The 16,735-nt window shown below is 40.4% G+C and overlaps 2 protein-coding genes across 2 annotated transcripts; one reads left to right on the top strand and one right to left on the bottom strand.

Annotated features, from left to right (window-relative positions):
* Positions 1 to 4,894: 4,894 nt before the first annotated feature.
* On the top strand, positions 4,895 to 8,802 carry eif2b1 (eukaryotic translation initiation factor 2B, subunit 1 alpha). The gene is made up of 9 exons (XM_084047780.1): positions 4,895 to 5,218; positions 5,329 to 5,430; positions 5,940 to 6,076; positions 7,234 to 7,350; positions 7,481 to 7,593; positions 7,926 to 7,994; positions 8,076 to 8,151; positions 8,266 to 8,391; positions 8,643 to 8,802. Exons 1-9 carry the CDS (start codon positions 5,206 to 5,208, stop codon positions 8,796 to 8,798), a joined length of 909 nt encoding a protein of 302 aa, XP_083903906.1. The 5' UTR covers positions 4,895 to 5,205; the 3' UTR covers positions 8,799 to 8,802.
* Positions 8,803 to 9,413: 611 nt separating this feature from the next.
* Positions 9,414 to 16,592, bottom strand: ddx55 (DEAD (Asp-Glu-Ala-Asp) box polypeptide 55). The gene is made up of 14 exons (XM_084047779.1): positions 16,467 to 16,592; positions 15,747 to 15,797; positions 15,292 to 15,378; positions 15,066 to 15,157; positions 14,907 to 14,969; positions 14,522 to 14,671; positions 13,802 to 13,991; positions 13,150 to 13,232; positions 12,702 to 12,833; positions 12,434 to 12,526; positions 12,055 to 12,169; positions 11,030 to 11,198; positions 10,177 to 10,481; positions 9,414 to 9,606 (listed from the first exon to the last, which is right to left on the bottom strand). Exons 1-14 carry the CDS (start codon positions 16,563 to 16,565, stop codon positions 9,415 to 9,417), a joined length of 1,821 nt encoding a protein of 606 aa, XP_083903905.1. The 5' UTR covers positions 16,566 to 16,592; the 3' UTR covers position 9,414.
* Between the last annotated feature and the right edge of the window lie 143 nt (positions 16,593 to 16,735).

The following is a 16,735-nucleotide window of genomic DNA, read 5'->3' on the forward strand; positions in this document are numbered from 1 at the left end:
CAAGTAAACATCTTTCACATGAGTGACTGGTGCAGCGCTAGGTTTCTAGACACAGAATTACAATTATTCAGACAAGCAATTACTGAAGCGGATTGGATGTTTTCCTTACATGAACAATGTTTAGAAAATGGGCACATTATTATTATGGTCCCCATCTCCAGTGCTCAGCCCCCAATTCTTTTTCATCCTAAACGCTGGACATGGCAACTCTTAGTTCTGGAACTGAAAAACTTTCTCTAGTGGCTTGTTTTAGGAACTCAAGTGTAAAGTGTAGTAAAAAATATAATTTGGTCATTAGAAATCCATTTTCAAAAATATATTTTAGCTACTGACAATATATATTCTCCCACAATATATTTTTCTTCAACTCAACTTCAGCTAAAATGTCACATCACAGGTTTGCAAGTGTAAAAAAAGTAGGTGAAATTCTTTGTCGTGCAAGCTTCCATCTGTAGGATGTTTATATTTGGCTGTTTATTTTGAAACGAATACAAGAAGACTCACCCCAAGACGAACTCACCCCAACTGAAAAAGGAAAACTCACCCCGGGGGTAGGAACACTCACCCCGGGGGGTGGGTAAACTCACCCCAGGACCTGAGAAAACTCACCCCGGAACACGCGCCCCGGGGGTAGGAAAACTCACCCCGGGGGTAGGAAAACTCACCCCAGAAAAACTCAATGGTGTAAAGTACAGTGAGTTTTTGTTTTGTGGGTGGGTTTAACTTTTCCCCTCTACTGTATGTTTAAAAAAGGCACATCTACCGGCTTGTGAGCTTTCCTTTTTCACAGAATGCTTTCATAATGAGACACGTTTAATCCATACTGGATTAAATTCTGTCTTTGAAGGTATAGAATTACCAAATTATGTCGTTCAATGATATTTTTGTGTTTAAAATATTGTCATCATTGTCCATGTAGACAGGAGGCAAGATTATATTGATTTCAGCAGAAAAGCCCAAAACTTGTAGAAACGCTGCTCTAAATATCAGGTTTACACATAAACTACAAGTTGCTGTTCACTATACCTTCAAAGAAAGAATTTAATCCAGATATGGATTAAACACCATTATGAAAGCATTCTGTGAAAATGGAAAGCTCACATTATGAAAGCATTCTGTGAAAATGGAAAGCTCACAAGCCGGTAGATCTACCTTTTTTTAAACCATTTTTTAAAGTTAAAAACCATTGGGGTGAGTTTTCCACAAAGTTGGGGTGAGTCTTCCGGGGTGAGTTTTCTCAGGTCCTGGGGTGAGTGTTCCTACCCCCGAAAATCTTGGGGGTGAGTTTTCCTAGCTGTGTTCCGTCAGCAACGATAAGGTGGCAACAATAAGACTTCCGGTGGACGATCTCTTCAGAATAAGAGTACCCTCTAGAGCAAAAAGGAGCCATTGAAAAACGGTTAATTTGCACATTAAAACTATAAATTAAGCATTTAAACGACATATTATGTTTCTATACAACACATATTATGTTTCTGTGTAACAAAAAGGGATTTAAAACATTAATAATTTATATAAATGGATAAATGCTGTTCAAAGGAATGCATAGCCTATACAAATTGGACACTGGACAGGAGACGGCTCCGCGAGGCAACACTTTGGACATACGCACGCGTTCAGGGAGACCTCCTCTACAATACCACACTCTCCGCTAAGCGGGAGAGGTGTAAAAAAAAGTGTGGCGGGCCGTCCAGTGAGGTCAGAGGTCAGAAAAGTGCCACTTTTAGACAATAGTGGGCGCTGCACAGGAGACGGCTCAGCGAGGCAACACTTTGAACATACGCACGCGTTCAGGGAGACCTCCTCTACAATACCACACTCTCCGCTAAGCGGGAGAGGTGTAAAAAAAAGTGTGGCGGGCCGTCCAGTGAGGTCAGAGGTCAGAAAAGTGCCACTTTTAGACAATAGTGGGCGCTGCTCAGGAGACGGCTCCGCGAGGCAACACTTTGAACATACGCAACACTTTGAACATACGCACGCGTTCAGGGAGACCTCCTCTACAATACCACACTCTCCGCTAAGCGGGAGAGGTGTAAAAAAAAGTGTGGCGGGCCGTCCAGTGAGGTCAGAGGTCAGAAAAGTGCCACTTTTAGACAATAGTGGGCGTTGCACAGGAGACGGCTCAGCGAGGCAACACTTTGAACATACGCACGCGTTCAGGGAGACCTCCTCTACAATACCACACTCTCCGCTAAGCGGGAGAGGTGTAAAAAAAAGTGTGGCGGGCCGTCCAGTGAGGTCAGAGGTCAGAAAAGTGGCAAAAAGTGCCGCTTTCAGTACAGCTTGTGCCTGTGTACTGTTGACCGCTTTTAACCTTTTTGTTTTTATGTTTTATGTTGCTACCTTTTTATTAGTTGAGCACTGTTTGGTCAGATGTTTAATTCGGCTACGGCCTGAGACAGATAAGATACTTGGCTAATAGTTATACTGCAGATTGGCACTTAATTGATTGCTGTCTCTTTTTGTGGTGTTCATGGCTTTTGGCCTTTTTGAGTGTACATTTGCAGTGATCTTTAATGCCAAATTACACATGGCTCTGAGTGTTTATATCTTGCTGATTTGCAGTGTTTAACTAGTGTGTACAGACTTCAATGAGTAGGCCTACATTTCAGTACAGCTATTTGGCCAAGCTTTTTGTCTCTTTAGTAGCCCTATGCACTTTAGTACTGGTTGACATGTGGACAGAGTTTTTAATCATTAAAGCTACCAATACATTGTACTTTATCGATTGTGAATAAATATATATTTTGCATTCCAAACCGACCATTATTTGTTCACTCAAACTGAACGCTTACCTTTGGGGAAGTTAACTGGATATAATAACATGTACCTCGGGTCTCCCACCCTGTAATTGGGAGTGGCGTAGTCACACTGTGTATAAAGGAGTACTTGGGGACTCCATTTGGTTACAATTGGCCAGAGTTAATGCCCACTCCACTTCGATTACCAGCTATTAAAGACCTAGGATCTGCATTTACTACTGCATCGACGTAAGCACAAAATGGCCGTTTGTCCATCATTGATATCCCTAACTCCTTACGTTCTTGGCCCCTAATATATCTACTTCTCAATCTGTCCTTTGTGTGATATAGGTTGCCAGTGTAAACTATATACACCTCTCGGGCTTATCCGAGAGTGTGGTATTGTAGAGGAGGTCTCCCTGAACGTGTACGTATGTCCAAAGTGTTGCCTCGCGGAGCCGTCTCCTGTGCAGCGCCCACTATTGTCTGAAAGCGGCACTTTTTGCCACTTTTCTGACCTCTGACCTCACTGGACGGTCCGCCACACTTTTTTTTACACCTCTCGGGCTTAGCGGAGAGTGTGGTATTGTAGAGGAGGTCTCCCTGAACGCGTGCGTATGTCCAAAGTGTTGCCTCGCGGAGCCGTCTCCTGTGCAGCGCCCACTATTGTCTGAAAGCGGCACTTTTTGCCACTTTTCTGACCTCTGACCTCACTGGACGGTCCGCCACACTTTTTTTTACACCTCTCGGGCTTAGCGGAGAGTGAGGAGGTGTAGAGGAGGTGTCCCTGAACGCGTGCGTATGTCCAATGTGCTGCCTCGCTGAGCGGTCTCCTGTCCAGTGTCCACTATTGTCTGAAAGTGGCACTTTTCTGACCTCTGGCCGCACTGGGCGGCCCACCATTTTTTTTCCTATCAAGTGCAGGGGCGCTCAGTTATGGAACAGCACATATACTACAAATCTACCAATATGCCTTTAATCTTTTCTTTTGATACTGTGTCCATGTTGTATGTATGTCGTTAAATAATATACGTTTTAAATGTATTTTTCTGATTACATTCTTATTTGTATTGTATTTTATTTTTTAAATAGGTGAGATCAACTTAATAAACCCTATACTTTTTTTAAATTTATCTTACCTGCTCTGCATCTACTATTATTACTTGTAGCATATTTTGTTGTTGCTTTTATCATTGTTCTTTTGCTCCTGCAAATACATATATCTAACACACACAAATGAACACAATATCCAAGTGCAAAACAGGATCAGAAACTGTGCACATTTAATGGGGATCAATAGCCAATTTAAATCTGGAACAACCTCACTTAGAAGTGCTATAGTAGGCCTACATTGGTTCTCAAAGTGGGGTCCGGGGACCGCCAGGGGTCTTTGGGATGGTTCCAGGGGGTCCCCAGCAAAAGTAGTTAACCACTTTATCCATTTATAAGCTCCATTTATAAGCTCGCAGCGCGTCACTTCGTGCCGTGCTGCGAGCTTGTAGATCTGCTATTTTTTTTACATTTTTGAAAAATCTTGAAATTCTTTTGAACTTTTTCATTTGCAACACAAATCTTCTCTTCTGGGGGTCCCTGCACAAGATATTTTCAAATATAATACAAATAATAATACGATACAATAATATAATACAAATATATATCAATTTGGGGGTCCTTGACATGAAAAAGTTTGAGAACCACTGCTCTAGTGTAAGCCATTTAAAAGACATACATCATAAATATATTTTTTCAATAAATGTGTGTCTTTAAAAAAAAAAGGCAATTAGAAGTGTTCTAGTATGCGCCATTTAAAAGACATACATCATAAATGTATTTTTAAAATAGATTTGTGTCTTTTAAAAACCATTACAAATTCGCGATCTTATTTTGAAGGCAACCGGAAACCTTATTGTTGCTAGCTCAAAAACCGGATGTCCTATCGTTGCTGACGGAACGGAGCTAGTTTTCCTACCTCTGGGGTGAGTCTTCCGGGGTGAGTTTTCCTACCTCTGGGGTGAGTTGGTTTTGGGGTGAGTCTTCTTGATACCTTAAGGAATTGTGTGCAAAGAATGAACAGATATGCGGAGGCGGGGCCGGCGGATGCGCGTGTGCACTACTTCGCTGTCGAGAGACGCGTCATCAGTCCGCGACACACATCGCAGCACCATCACTGAAGGGAGGAAAACAGCAGCTGAGGTTTGGTGGTATAAATGTGACCAGAATATCATCAAACACAGGCTCTTAATCTTAATAAATATTACATCAAGTTGAATTGAAGGACGACTGGCCTCTTAGTTCGTTTACAGGACGTTTGTTTTGTTTTAGAAAGACTGGTTCCCCCCCGATCAAAGCAAACTCACGTGTGCACACAAAAACTGTCACATTGAAAGGATCATCAAGTGCAAGTCACTGAGGGTGTGATATAATCTTAAAGAATCAACCTTTGTGGTTGTGTTGCTGCCTTAAGATGAATGAAGAAGGTGAGTTCTCTTGCTCCCAACACATTTAACATGATTTAAAAGTCATCCCCACCATAGCTTCTTTGAATGTAAGATAACGGTCTCAATCTCACCTCCATAATGCAACCCAGAACTGGTGGAGTATTTCAGGAATCAGATGAAGAAAGACCCAGACATGGCATCTGCTGTGGCTGCCATCCGCACCCTGCTGGAATTCCTCAAGAGAGATAAAGGTTTGAGCAGCATCACTCCACTGTAACCATCTGTACACTGATATTATTCATGGGATGTTGTTGTTGTTGTTGTTGTTGTTGTTGTTATGCCACTGATTGCTTCCACATAGTAGCCTAGTGATGATATAGTTAAGCATAGGCGGCTTATTGGCATGGCGTGTCTGAATCAGAGCTGTACTGTCTAGGGCAGGGGTCTTCAGCCCAAGGACCTATAGTCCTTGGGCTAATAGCTCACAACGTGTGAGCTTGTAAATCTGCTATTTCTAGTCACTCTGGATTAAATGCCTAAATGCTAAATGCCTAAATTGTAATGTTCCCCCCAGAACATGGAGGCTGGGGTTCAAGTGGTTAATATAATATACATAAACTGTACTTATATACAATGAGATTTTATCTTTATCTGGCCGTATTTTTCTTAGAAATAAGGGACGCCCCGGCTAGGTGTTGATAGTTGGCAACCCTAATACTGTCGACCCAGATCAGTTGCAATGGTGTGTTTGTTTTTCCAGGAGAGACCATCCTGGGACTGAGGGAGAGCTTGACATGGGCCACAGACTGCCTGACAGGAGTGGACTCGTCTGTGGCTGTGTCCTCAGGAGGAGAACTGTTCCTGCGTTTCATAAGTCTCACCTCATTGGAGCACCAGGTTAGGCGGCAATGGCATAGAACAGTGGTTCCCACACTATGTGCCGTGAGACAAGTCCAGGTGTGCCTTGGGATTTTGTGACAACCACACATTATTATTGCAATTCATTACACGGCTTGGTTGAATGCTTGATTCTGATTGGTCAATCACCGAATTCAGCGTTATTTCTCGATAATGACTGATGAGCTCAATAACAGACCGCTGTCTAATCAAAGGTTCAGAGCGCCACCTGCTGCACTGCTTGATTTTTGCCATACCCAACATGGTAGCCATAAACAAACACACAATGTCGTTTACAGCCAAACATTGCTCTCAAGAATGTTTTTGAAAACATTTGAAGTGAGAAATAGACCGAAAATTGATTCTATTTGATCAGCACTTCCTGTTGTTTTCCGAGGCGACACGTTGCACTGGACGCGCCGTGACCTGGCATAAATTTATGGAATACTTTAATTAACCTAAGCAATGAAGCCTTCGTTGTTACTTCTGGGTCAATTTATTAATTTCTTAATAAGCCATGTAATAAGCAGGATAATTGACAGCAAGCCGGTCATTGTTTAGAAATAAACCCCTTTATTTTACCTTAACAATTATCACAAATATATTTTAACCACTTTCAACCTGCCTTTTAAATTGAAAATGTTTTAAAAGTTTTCAAAAACATTCCTAATTAGCACATGTACAAGCTCGAGTTTGTACATGTGCTATTTCTGCTATGAATACAGGTGTACCATGAGATTTGGACTTGACCATTGGTGTACCGTGGGCACATTTTGAAAACCACTGGCATAGAACATATCATTTGAACAATATCACAATATTTTTCATCAAATACCTTGATATTGTGATTATATCGTACTGTGACAATTTCTTTCTTGCTTCCAAAAGCTCACAACGCAACGCTTTGTGAGCTTTTGCTACTTTCAATTTGGTTGAGCTCATAGGACTTCATAATCCCTTAGATTAATCAGCACTTGGTATTGGGTAAAAAAATAGGGTTTAAGTGACCAAAACCAGCAAAAGAAAACACTTGCAATATCACAACATCCAAAATCCCAGATATCATCTAGTCTCATATCAGGATATGCATATAATATTATATTGCTCAGCCCTAGCTACAAGCCTTCATATAATCTACTTCATGTGGTTTGTCTCAGGATCTGTCACGCTGTAAGAAAGTGATGGAGGAGAGAGGAGAGTTGTTTCTACAAAAGATCTCGCTGTCCCGAACCAAAGTGGCCAAGCTCTGTCACACCTTCATCAAAGACGGAGCGGTGAGTGGTGCCAGTCTTCATGGCTTAATTGAAAACATTATTCCATTCTTCATGTCCCATATACTGTGTTAAACCTAACAAAAATTATTCCAAATTGACCTGCAGTTCTCTTCCATATTTCCTTCCACAGAAAATCCTGACTCACTCCTACTCCAGAGTTGTCCTCAGGGTGCTGGAGAAAGCGGTGGCAGAGAAAAAGCGCTTCTCTGTCTACGTCACTGAATCCCAGCCTGATGCAGCAGGGTGTGTGAATTGTGCCACTAATTGTTGTGATAGTGTTTCCACTGAAGGTAGCCACTAGAGCTGGGAAATATAGAGGTATTGATCTGGGATAAGTGTTTTTTTTACTTTAAAAAATAGCAGATATACAAGCTCACATTGTGTTGCAAGCTTATAGATCAGCTATTTTTGCTACTTTGAACCTTTGGAAAATCAACAGTACATTATCGTCACAAAATTGATATCAAGGTATTTGGTCAAAAAATAGTTTTATTAAATTGTGTCAAATCACCACACTCATTGTTGCTGTTCAATGGTAACATGAAAACTTGTTGAATCTGAATTTTCTTTTTTAGGCGACAGATGGCAGAAGCCCTCAGGAAACTGAATGTTCCTGTGACAGTAGTTCTGGACGCAGCTGTGGGGTAAATATTCAATTTACGACAATTACATATGTAAAAAACAAAACAAATTGAATGATAAAATGTGTTCATTCATTTCAACAGATATGTCCTTGAGAAGGTAGACCTGGTTATTGTTGGTGCAGAGGGAGTTGTGGAGAGTGGAGGCATCATTAACAAGGTGTGTTATGGGATATAATATAGAAACCAGCAAACAATGAGTTAACCAATTCTGTTTCTCTTTACTGCAACATGTAAAAGCTGAACATAAATACGTGTCTCTTTGTCCATACAGATTGGTACCTATCAGATGGCACTTTGTTCCAAAGCTCACAACAAGCCTTTCTATGTAGTGGCAGAAAGTTTTAAGTTTGTCCGGCTTTATCCACTCAACCAGCAGGACGTTCCAGATAAATTTAAGGTATGCAGAACATTACAGTAGTCACTAGTCATACCCGAAGCCAGCGGTTCCCAACCCTTTCTGGATCATCAGGGCTCACCTGAAAACCTAAAATGTTCGCAGCCCACCCTTGGTGGTCAGAAGGTTGGGCCGTGTGCACTTTCAGAGCATGTTTGTTTTTATGACCAATCAATCGATTGCATTCCGGCTTGGATCAATGGAACTAACATAATATACTTTAATCATTACATGTTTGTCCCCCCACCCCACAGTACAAGGCAGACACACTGAAGACTGTACAGAACCTGTCAGAAGAGCATCCTATGATTGACTACACACCACCTTCACTCATCACCCTCCTCTTCACTGACCTGGGAGTCCTCACCCCATCGGCTGTCAGTGATGAACTCATTAAACTCTATTTATAACTGTCCCAGAACTTTCAAATAAAACATACCGGAAATTGGTAACTGTTGTGCAGAAAACTTGTATCTCCATATTTCATCCTTTTTTAACAAGTTAATGCCCTGTTTTATACTTTGTTGAATGCAAAAGTAGCAAAAAAGCCAATCTAAAAAGCTCACAACATGTCAGAATGTGACATGTTGTGGACTTTAGATTGGCAATTGACAGGTACACCAGGTTCAAACTGTTAAAGAGTGTCTGTGGGTTTTATAAATACTTTAATTCAATGAAAAGTATAATCAAGAGTTTGTGACCAAATAACTACATTGGATCCACTGGAAAATAATTTCTAGACATTAGTTTTCCGCCCGTCAGACGATATGGTATAATTACCTGGCCCGCAACAATGCTTGAAAGGTTATAGTAATGTCTCTGTATTTCCAGTGGAAATTTGACACACCGGCGATCAGTTGCACCTTGACCTGGTGTGTTGTGTGACTGTTGTGTGACAAAAGCTGACCTTGAATATTACAAGTGGTACGGCACGGTTGTCACCCTCGGATGCCGTTCGTATGGCAAGAGATTTCCCTATCTAGATTTGACTTCCAAAGTCAATGCAACTGGGTGGAATAGACCGTCTTAGTCATTGCATCGGTCTTCTGAGCAGTTCACTTCAGCTTGTGGTTCTTCTTGTGTTTCACCTTTCATCTTTTTGCTGTTTGTTACCTGCTCCTCAAAGTCCTCCTCAGTAATCTGTCTTTTCTTGAGCCTCTTCAGCAGCCAGGTGTCCTTTAACAGCTCCTGCATGTCCTCTTCATCCACGTCTGACCCCTACCGACAAAACAGTAAATATTGATTAATTCTCATTAAAGGTGCAACCATTGATCCAACTATTTGATTTAATTCATTATAAAAATAATTGATAATTTAGTCAAATAACCGATTAATAATGTATCCCTATTTTGGGCATGGCAGACGAAGAAATTCCAAAATAGTGAAATTATTTTCAACACTGTTGTGCAATTAAAGGGCAAGACCACTTTGGTAGAGGTTTGGGTTGTGTAGTTACCTTGCCATGATGTAACAACCACGGTGGACAAGAAATCTAAAATAATTTCTCCATTGACTATTTAAAATATATGGTCATTTAAAATATGCTCCTCATTGACTTACATTGTACAGTGAAGAGGCTCAGGAGGAGCTCTTTTAGCCCGTAAATAGAACATATAGAATGTTCTATACTGTCAGAATCAGCTTTGTTTACATTCATTTACAGGCTCAAAAGAGCCAGCATTTAAAACGCCTTCCAGATTATTCGATCAATCGAAAACGTAATCAATAGAATAATGGCTTAAACAAACGATAATTGTCAACCTAAATGAGATGGCTTTATACAAATACCTCATCAGTGTTGTTTCTCTTGGCAGCCCTCTTTTGGCGACGGTCCTTCCTGTTCTTCTGTTTGGACCAGGATTTAGTCTGTGTAAACTTCTTTCGAGTTGGATTGTTTGCCTCTTGCTCTTTTTTTAGAGCCAACTCAGCCAACATCTTTCGCCTCAGTTTCTCGCGGTTCTTGTCCTGGTAGCGGATGGTGTTTGTGTCGATTGTAGTCTCCTCAAACTCAGGGAAGGTTTTCCCCCTCAGCTCAGGCATCCTAGGCATGCGGAGAAGGGCAAAGCCACGGGCCAAGCCAGGCCAGTCCAGATCTAACCAATGAAATGCGCCACACAAACATGTTTTCAGTTCTGAGTTTTAACAACCTGAACCCTTGCGTTCCTATTCTGGGCATGTTATAATAGGTAAACTACTAGTGAAAAGAAGTGAACATTCTGCAAAAATAGGCCATCTACAAGCTCAGTTGTCGGCTATAAAGTAAAGACTAGGGTTGTCCGATATTGGCTTTTTTACCGATAACCGATATACCGATATTGTCCAACTCTTAATTACCGATACCGATATCAACCGATACCGATATATGCGGGGATTATTGTGATTAGGGTAAGCTCAAATTTCATATCACACACACCATATACAGTAAGAACTCCTGTAACTTATTTATAAGGTTTTCAAAAACCGATACCGATATTTTCCCGATATCAATTTTTATGCTAATATCGGCCGATAATATCGGGAGGCCGATAATATCGGACATCCCTAGTAAAGACCCCTGGGAGATAACGGTCAATGAAGTATTGATAAACTAACAAGGAAATGTACGTACACATTACTTCAGAGCTCTACTAAGGGTTCTTACCTTTGACTCTGAAGATCAGACTACATTCATGCTTGGCGTAGCCCTGGACGTAAGAGACAAACGCCCTCATGGCCCTGTCAAACATGGCACGGTCTGCCAGTTGCAGGGCCTTCACTTTGGGCAGGACATCCCCCACGTCTTTTATCTGACGCATCTTTTGAAGTGGACACTGCAGAGAGGACAAGGAAGGAACACTTTTGTTTTAGTCCTTCAGCCGATTAAAGTAACAGTCAAAGCCACAGTGCACTTTAACCACGCACACCCTATTATGGGCATAATAGGCAAAGGTTCTACCAAAAATAGGCAATCATTTGGCAAAAACGACAAGCTTGTAGATGTGCCATTGTCATTATTTGACATACCATAAAATACATAGGGTTTAAGTAGTTATAGGTATGGTAAGTGATATTTGTTTGTGTTACAATAAGTGTTAAATGCTATATATTCTGATAGTAATCATTGCTATAGCATGTATGTTCAATAACGGGAGTCTCCCTGTGTCCAGCTCTTTGATAAACAGAAAATACATTTTCAGGTCGGGATACCAATTTTATCCCATCACGAGGGAGAACTCACACAGGATACAGATTAAACAAGTGATATTGGAAGTGATGACACAAAGAAATGAGCAGACAAAATTGGAACTGGAGCACTATAAAAGTTAAGCTGAAAAATTGGTATTCTTTCCCGATTGGCTGAAATTGGCAAATTGTTTACTAAAGAACTGGAGAGACGGGGAAATCCCTGTTACTGAACGAACACTCTATAGCAGTGCTCAGAATATAGTTTGTTTAAAAGTTATTTTGTTTAAACCAAAACTATCACTTACCCTACCTCTGTCTCTCAGTCTTATAACAGTAATTCTTTGTTTATTTTAGGGCTACACAATGCAACTTTAAAGAGATAAACTACAATCCCAGAATGAGCAAATTGCAGTTCTAGTTCCATGGATTTTGACAATAGAGGAATAAATACTACATGACCCGAATTCAGAGTTCAATAAAATGTTTAAACAAAACACTCACTTTCTGGTTGATGGACAGGAAGTTGACGTAGGATTCCTCCATTGGCAGCAGGAAGACAAGCGCATTGCCTTCATTACCAATCCGTGCTGTACGTCCACACCTGTGTACGAAGGCACTGAGACACGGACAAAACCACTCATTAACACAGCTCTGATTAATGAACATCATTATGCAACTGGCCCAATTTCATAGTACTCTAAACATCTCATAACGGCATCGCAGTGTCGCATACCAAAAACTGCAGATCTACAAGCTCGCAAATGCTGTTGTGAGCTTGTAGCAATTTCTTTGGACAAAGTATAAAAAGCATTACACGCACGCAGTCACATTTCAGTCAGAACAGATCTTCCTTCAGCAGTAGATTGTCAATGCTGCCTACCTTGCACTACTCGGAGGGTCGTATTGCAGCACCCAGTTGACCTCTGGGATATCTACACCTCTGGCCATGACATCAGTACACACTAGGATCCCACTGAAACACAATACAAAGGAAGATTATACTAGTTATTCAAATATAATCAACCACTTAAGCCCTATTTTAAAAAAACTGCAAAAATAGGGGGGGTGTTTGCCTATGCCCAAAATAGAGATGCCAGGGTTAAAGTGATTAAATAAAGTATCTTTTCATTGGTGCCAAGTTCACTCACCTTTTCAGGGGCCGAAATTCAGCGAAGATTTTGTTGCGCTTATGTTTCATCTTGCCATGAATGCAGCGGATGTCGACATTCTTCACGAGGGCTTCCAGGAGACGGCCAAAATACTCCACGCATGCACACGTGCTGAGAGTAAGAAGCTTGTTAAGTCGTGTGCAACAATACGACACTCCTAATAAAACCACTATGTGTGTCAAATCAACCATATGGGTTATTATCACCTACTAGGACTGGGCGATATGACTTCAAATCAATATCATGATTATTTCAAACTTTTGCCTCAATTATGATTAATAAAAGATTATTACACTTTTTTTAAAGTGAAAATAGCATGAATTGTTTTGTATTGGTTCGTCTATATAGAAGAAAACAATACATATTTTTAAAAAAAAACTTGCTTCTCGATACGATTATAAGTCGGTTATTGGTTATTTTCACCTACCTAAAGAAGACTAGGTGTTTCTCCTGCTTGCGCTGCCTGAGAAACGAAACGAGGGTATTGAACTTGTCCTCGGTCCGACACATCTGAAATAAGAAGACCATGTTTAAATTTGAAATAAAGACCATTTAACAAATCCTTTTGTATCATATACAATTGCAAAAAAAGATGCAGCAGGAGTTGGGAGGACACTATAATGTAAAAAAAAGTCATGAAATAAACAGCAGAGTAAAACAACTCGTCTGTCTGTGACACACTCATTCCCAGATCAAATTTAATGCCATAACTCCAGACATTTTAAGACATTTCTAGGCCTTGAATTTAACAAATTAAATTCAAGATGTTTTAAGACTTTTTAAGGATTCGCGAGAACCCTGGCTACGTTGTAAAGAATGTGTATTTTAAAGGTATAAAAAAATGTAAAATACCTTCATTCTGAAGGTCTTCTACCGAAATGTTGCTGCTAATCAAATAAAACTGTTTCTTTAGTTTAGACTGTGTGCGGGTGTTTTTTTATTTTAATTCAGTATACATGATACTTCTAAAGCGTTCTAGAGCCCCAAATAGCTGATCTACAAGCTCACAAAGCGGCGTGAGCTTGTAAATCAGCTATTTTCGGCATACAAGTAAGTCAAAACAAAGGTGTTTCTACTACAGTGTAATAGTTGGACAGCCTTGCAGGGGTCTTCTGGGTGCTGGTGGCGGCCACGCCCTTCTCCTTGACAGTGATGCGGACAGGGTTCCTGAGGCCAGCTCTGACCAGCTTCTCCAGCTCCTGGGTCTGTGTGGCTGAGAACAGGCCGGTACGCCTCTGCTTCGGCAGGTAGCCTAGGATCATGTTCAGACTGGACAGACCAAAAGGAACTCCATTACAAGTGTGATTCCACCATGATGTAAAACACTATCTTTTTAAAACCACTTAAACCCTACATACTTCTTTCAGGGATCTAAACTAACTAGGCCCCCTACTTTTTTCCCTCTATAGCCGAAAATCTTACAAGCTCCCAACGTGTCACACGCGTGATGCATTGTAAACTTGGAGATCTCCTATTTTTGCCAAATGTTCGGCACAGAATAGGGACACTAGTGTTCAGGTACTTTTCATCTGGTGTTCCCATTTAATATTTGGCCAAAAACGTAAGAAATTATTTTTCAAAAATATTAAAAATTACCGATCTAGAAGCTTGGCATAACATGCCACAATGTGATGCGTTGTGAGCTTGTCACCACGTGACAGCATCGTACAACAAAGTATGAAATAGGGTGCGAGTGGTTAAAAAAAACAATTTCTTGACTCAAAAACATGGTATGAGGATGCTCCTCCTGGCTATTCAGACACAAATCAAATGAATAAACATTTCACGGTCCCTTATACCTGGCCTCGAAGCCCATGTCTAGTAATCGATCTGCCTCATCCAGAACCAGCACATCCAGACTCTTGACTGCGCTAGCCAGGTCCAGACCGTCCGTCTTCCTCTTAAACATGTCCTCCAGTCGGCCCGGAGTTGCAATCAAAATGTTGGCCCTGAAATTGAACAGCATAGATGCAGGTGCAATGTTTTTTATAGTCAACTAAATCTAATGATAACAATGAAAAAACATTTGAGTTAACTAAACTTAAAATTAAAATGAAAACAAGGCTTTACGAAAGACGAAAAAAGAAAACCGACTGAAAATAGGGGAGCTAGGTTTTAAGTGTTTAACAATCTACCCAAAATTCTAAACTGAGATAGATAATATGGAGATGTAACTGCATTTACCCGTGTTCCTTGAACTTTTCCACATCCTCCATAGGATTACTTCCACCAATCAACAAAATCTGCCTGAAAAACAAATATAAAGTTGAAATGAATGATGATCCTGAGTTTCAAACAGCGTGTCAAATTGTGAAAATCCACCCACCCATTCTCTTTGCCTACCTTAAGTGTGGAAACTTTTCAATGAATTTCTCCATTACTTCACTGATCTGTAAGGCCAGCTCTCTCGTAGGTGTAACGATCAATGCACCAACCTGCCAAAATGTCATGTTAACTTATGCATACATAAGAAACTTAGAGTATTAGCAAGGGACGATGCTTCAGGATGAAGACTTAAGTTTTTCTTTGACAACAGAGATACCAGCCTGGGAAATAATAAAATTCATACCTGCATTTTTTTCAGTTTTTCTTCTCGCTTCAGTAGGATTTCTATTACAGGAATGACAAAAGCAAGTGTCTTCCCACTCCCAGTTACCTAAAACATACAATGATTTAGTTATGAAGCTGCTTTGTGCTTTCTATGTACGTTTGTGTGTCTGTCTAAATAAGTATTAAACACACAGAAAAAAGATATACTTGTATATTCTTGATCGCCTATCCAGTTTGATCCTATATCATTGTTGTTTGGCCACCATGCTAGAGCAAATGAATGCGGGAGAACTGGGCACTTTTGCAAAGTGGGCACTATGGAAATCTGGGTGAATCTTTGTCTTAAGCATCGACTTTAATTATTTTATATCCTGTATAACTGAGTACACATAAATCAGAGCTAGTGTCTCTCAAGGGCCTCCAGTTCACAAAAAAAAGTAGTAATAGTTAGTTTATGTGGTCACTGACACTTACCGCCTCGGCAGCCACATCTTTGTTCCTCATGAACAGAGGGATGCACGCAGCCTAGAAACACAACATTGAAACATTAGAACGGGTCAGTGGTGTAAAGTAAATAAGTACATTTACTCAAGTACTGTACTTTTGAGGTTTTCTTTTTTGAGTATTTCACAGTAATATGCAGTATTTTACTTCTACAGCACTACATCCCAGAGACAAATATTATACTTTTACTCCACTTCAATTATTTGAAAAATTTAGTTACTTTGTAGATTTTGATTATTACTACAAAACATACATTATCAACCACTTCAGCCCTATACATTTCGGCCATTAGAAAATAGCAGATCTGCAAGCTCACACACATAGTGAGCTTGTAGATCTGCTATTTTCCAAAGATTTGTATACATTTGAAAACGTGTTAAATGGGACATTTTTTAAGTACTTTCTACTTTTGGTATTTGGTACTCCAAGTACATTTTGATGCCAATACTTTTGTACTTTTACTCAAATACATTTTGAATACCGGACTTTTACTTGTAACAAAGTGTTTCTACATTGCAGTATGCCAGTATTAATACTTTTACTTAAGTAAAAATGTAGAAGACTTTTTCCACCACTGTGCTACAGTACTAGCCAGTAGCTAGTACTGTATAATGGTAGCTAAGTGATAGCTACCATTATACTGGTAGGAAAACTAACGTTACACTGTCTGCCAGACAAGGAGAACGTTACCTGTACTGGTGTCGTGTGTGTGAACTGCAGTTCGTCGAGTGTTTGTAAGATACAGTCATTGAGTTTCACAGGTAAACTGCTCCATCTTCCCTCCTCCATGTTGGAAAAAGAATAAACACGCTGCTTCTGCTCGCTTCTTCCGGTCCGTTGATGTTTACAGTCCGGGTAGAAACGGAAGTACTTCATACAATACATTCCGTTCCCGTGTTTTAGTTAAGGCTCTATTCACAGCAGCCATATCATGAAGACATTCACAGGTGTTACCAATG

Source organism: Gymnoscopelus microlampas (assembly GCF_963454915.1).
Source record: "Gymnoscopelus microlampas genome assembly, chromosome: 21".
NCBI classification, from domain to species: domain Eukaryota; kingdom Metazoa; phylum Chordata; class Actinopteri; order Myctophiformes; family Myctophidae; genus Gymnoscopelus; species Gymnoscopelus microlampas.

Coding starts and splice junctions, on each gene's coding strand:
- ddx55 (XM_084047779.1), bottom strand. CDS start 16,565: ATGGAGGAGGGAAGATGGAGCAGTTTACCTGTGAAACTCAATGACTGT. Junction 14,672..14,906: donor GAAAAGTTCAAGGAACACGG/GTAAATGCAGTT, acceptor GTTCAATTTCAG/GGCCAACATTTTGATTGCAA. Junction 10,482..11,029: donor TCTGATCTTCAGAGTCAAAG/GTAAGAACCCTT, acceptor TTCATTGGTTAG/ATCTGGACTGGCCTGGCTTG.
- eif2b1 (XM_084047780.1), top strand. Junction 5,431..5,939: donor ATTCCTCAAGAGAGATAAAG/GTTTGAGCAGCA, acceptor TTGTTTTTCCAG/GAGAGACCATCCTGGGACTG. Junction 6,077..7,233: donor TCACCTCATTGGAGCACCAG/GTTAGGCGGCAA, acceptor GGTTTGTCTCAG/GATCTGTCACGCTGTAAGAA.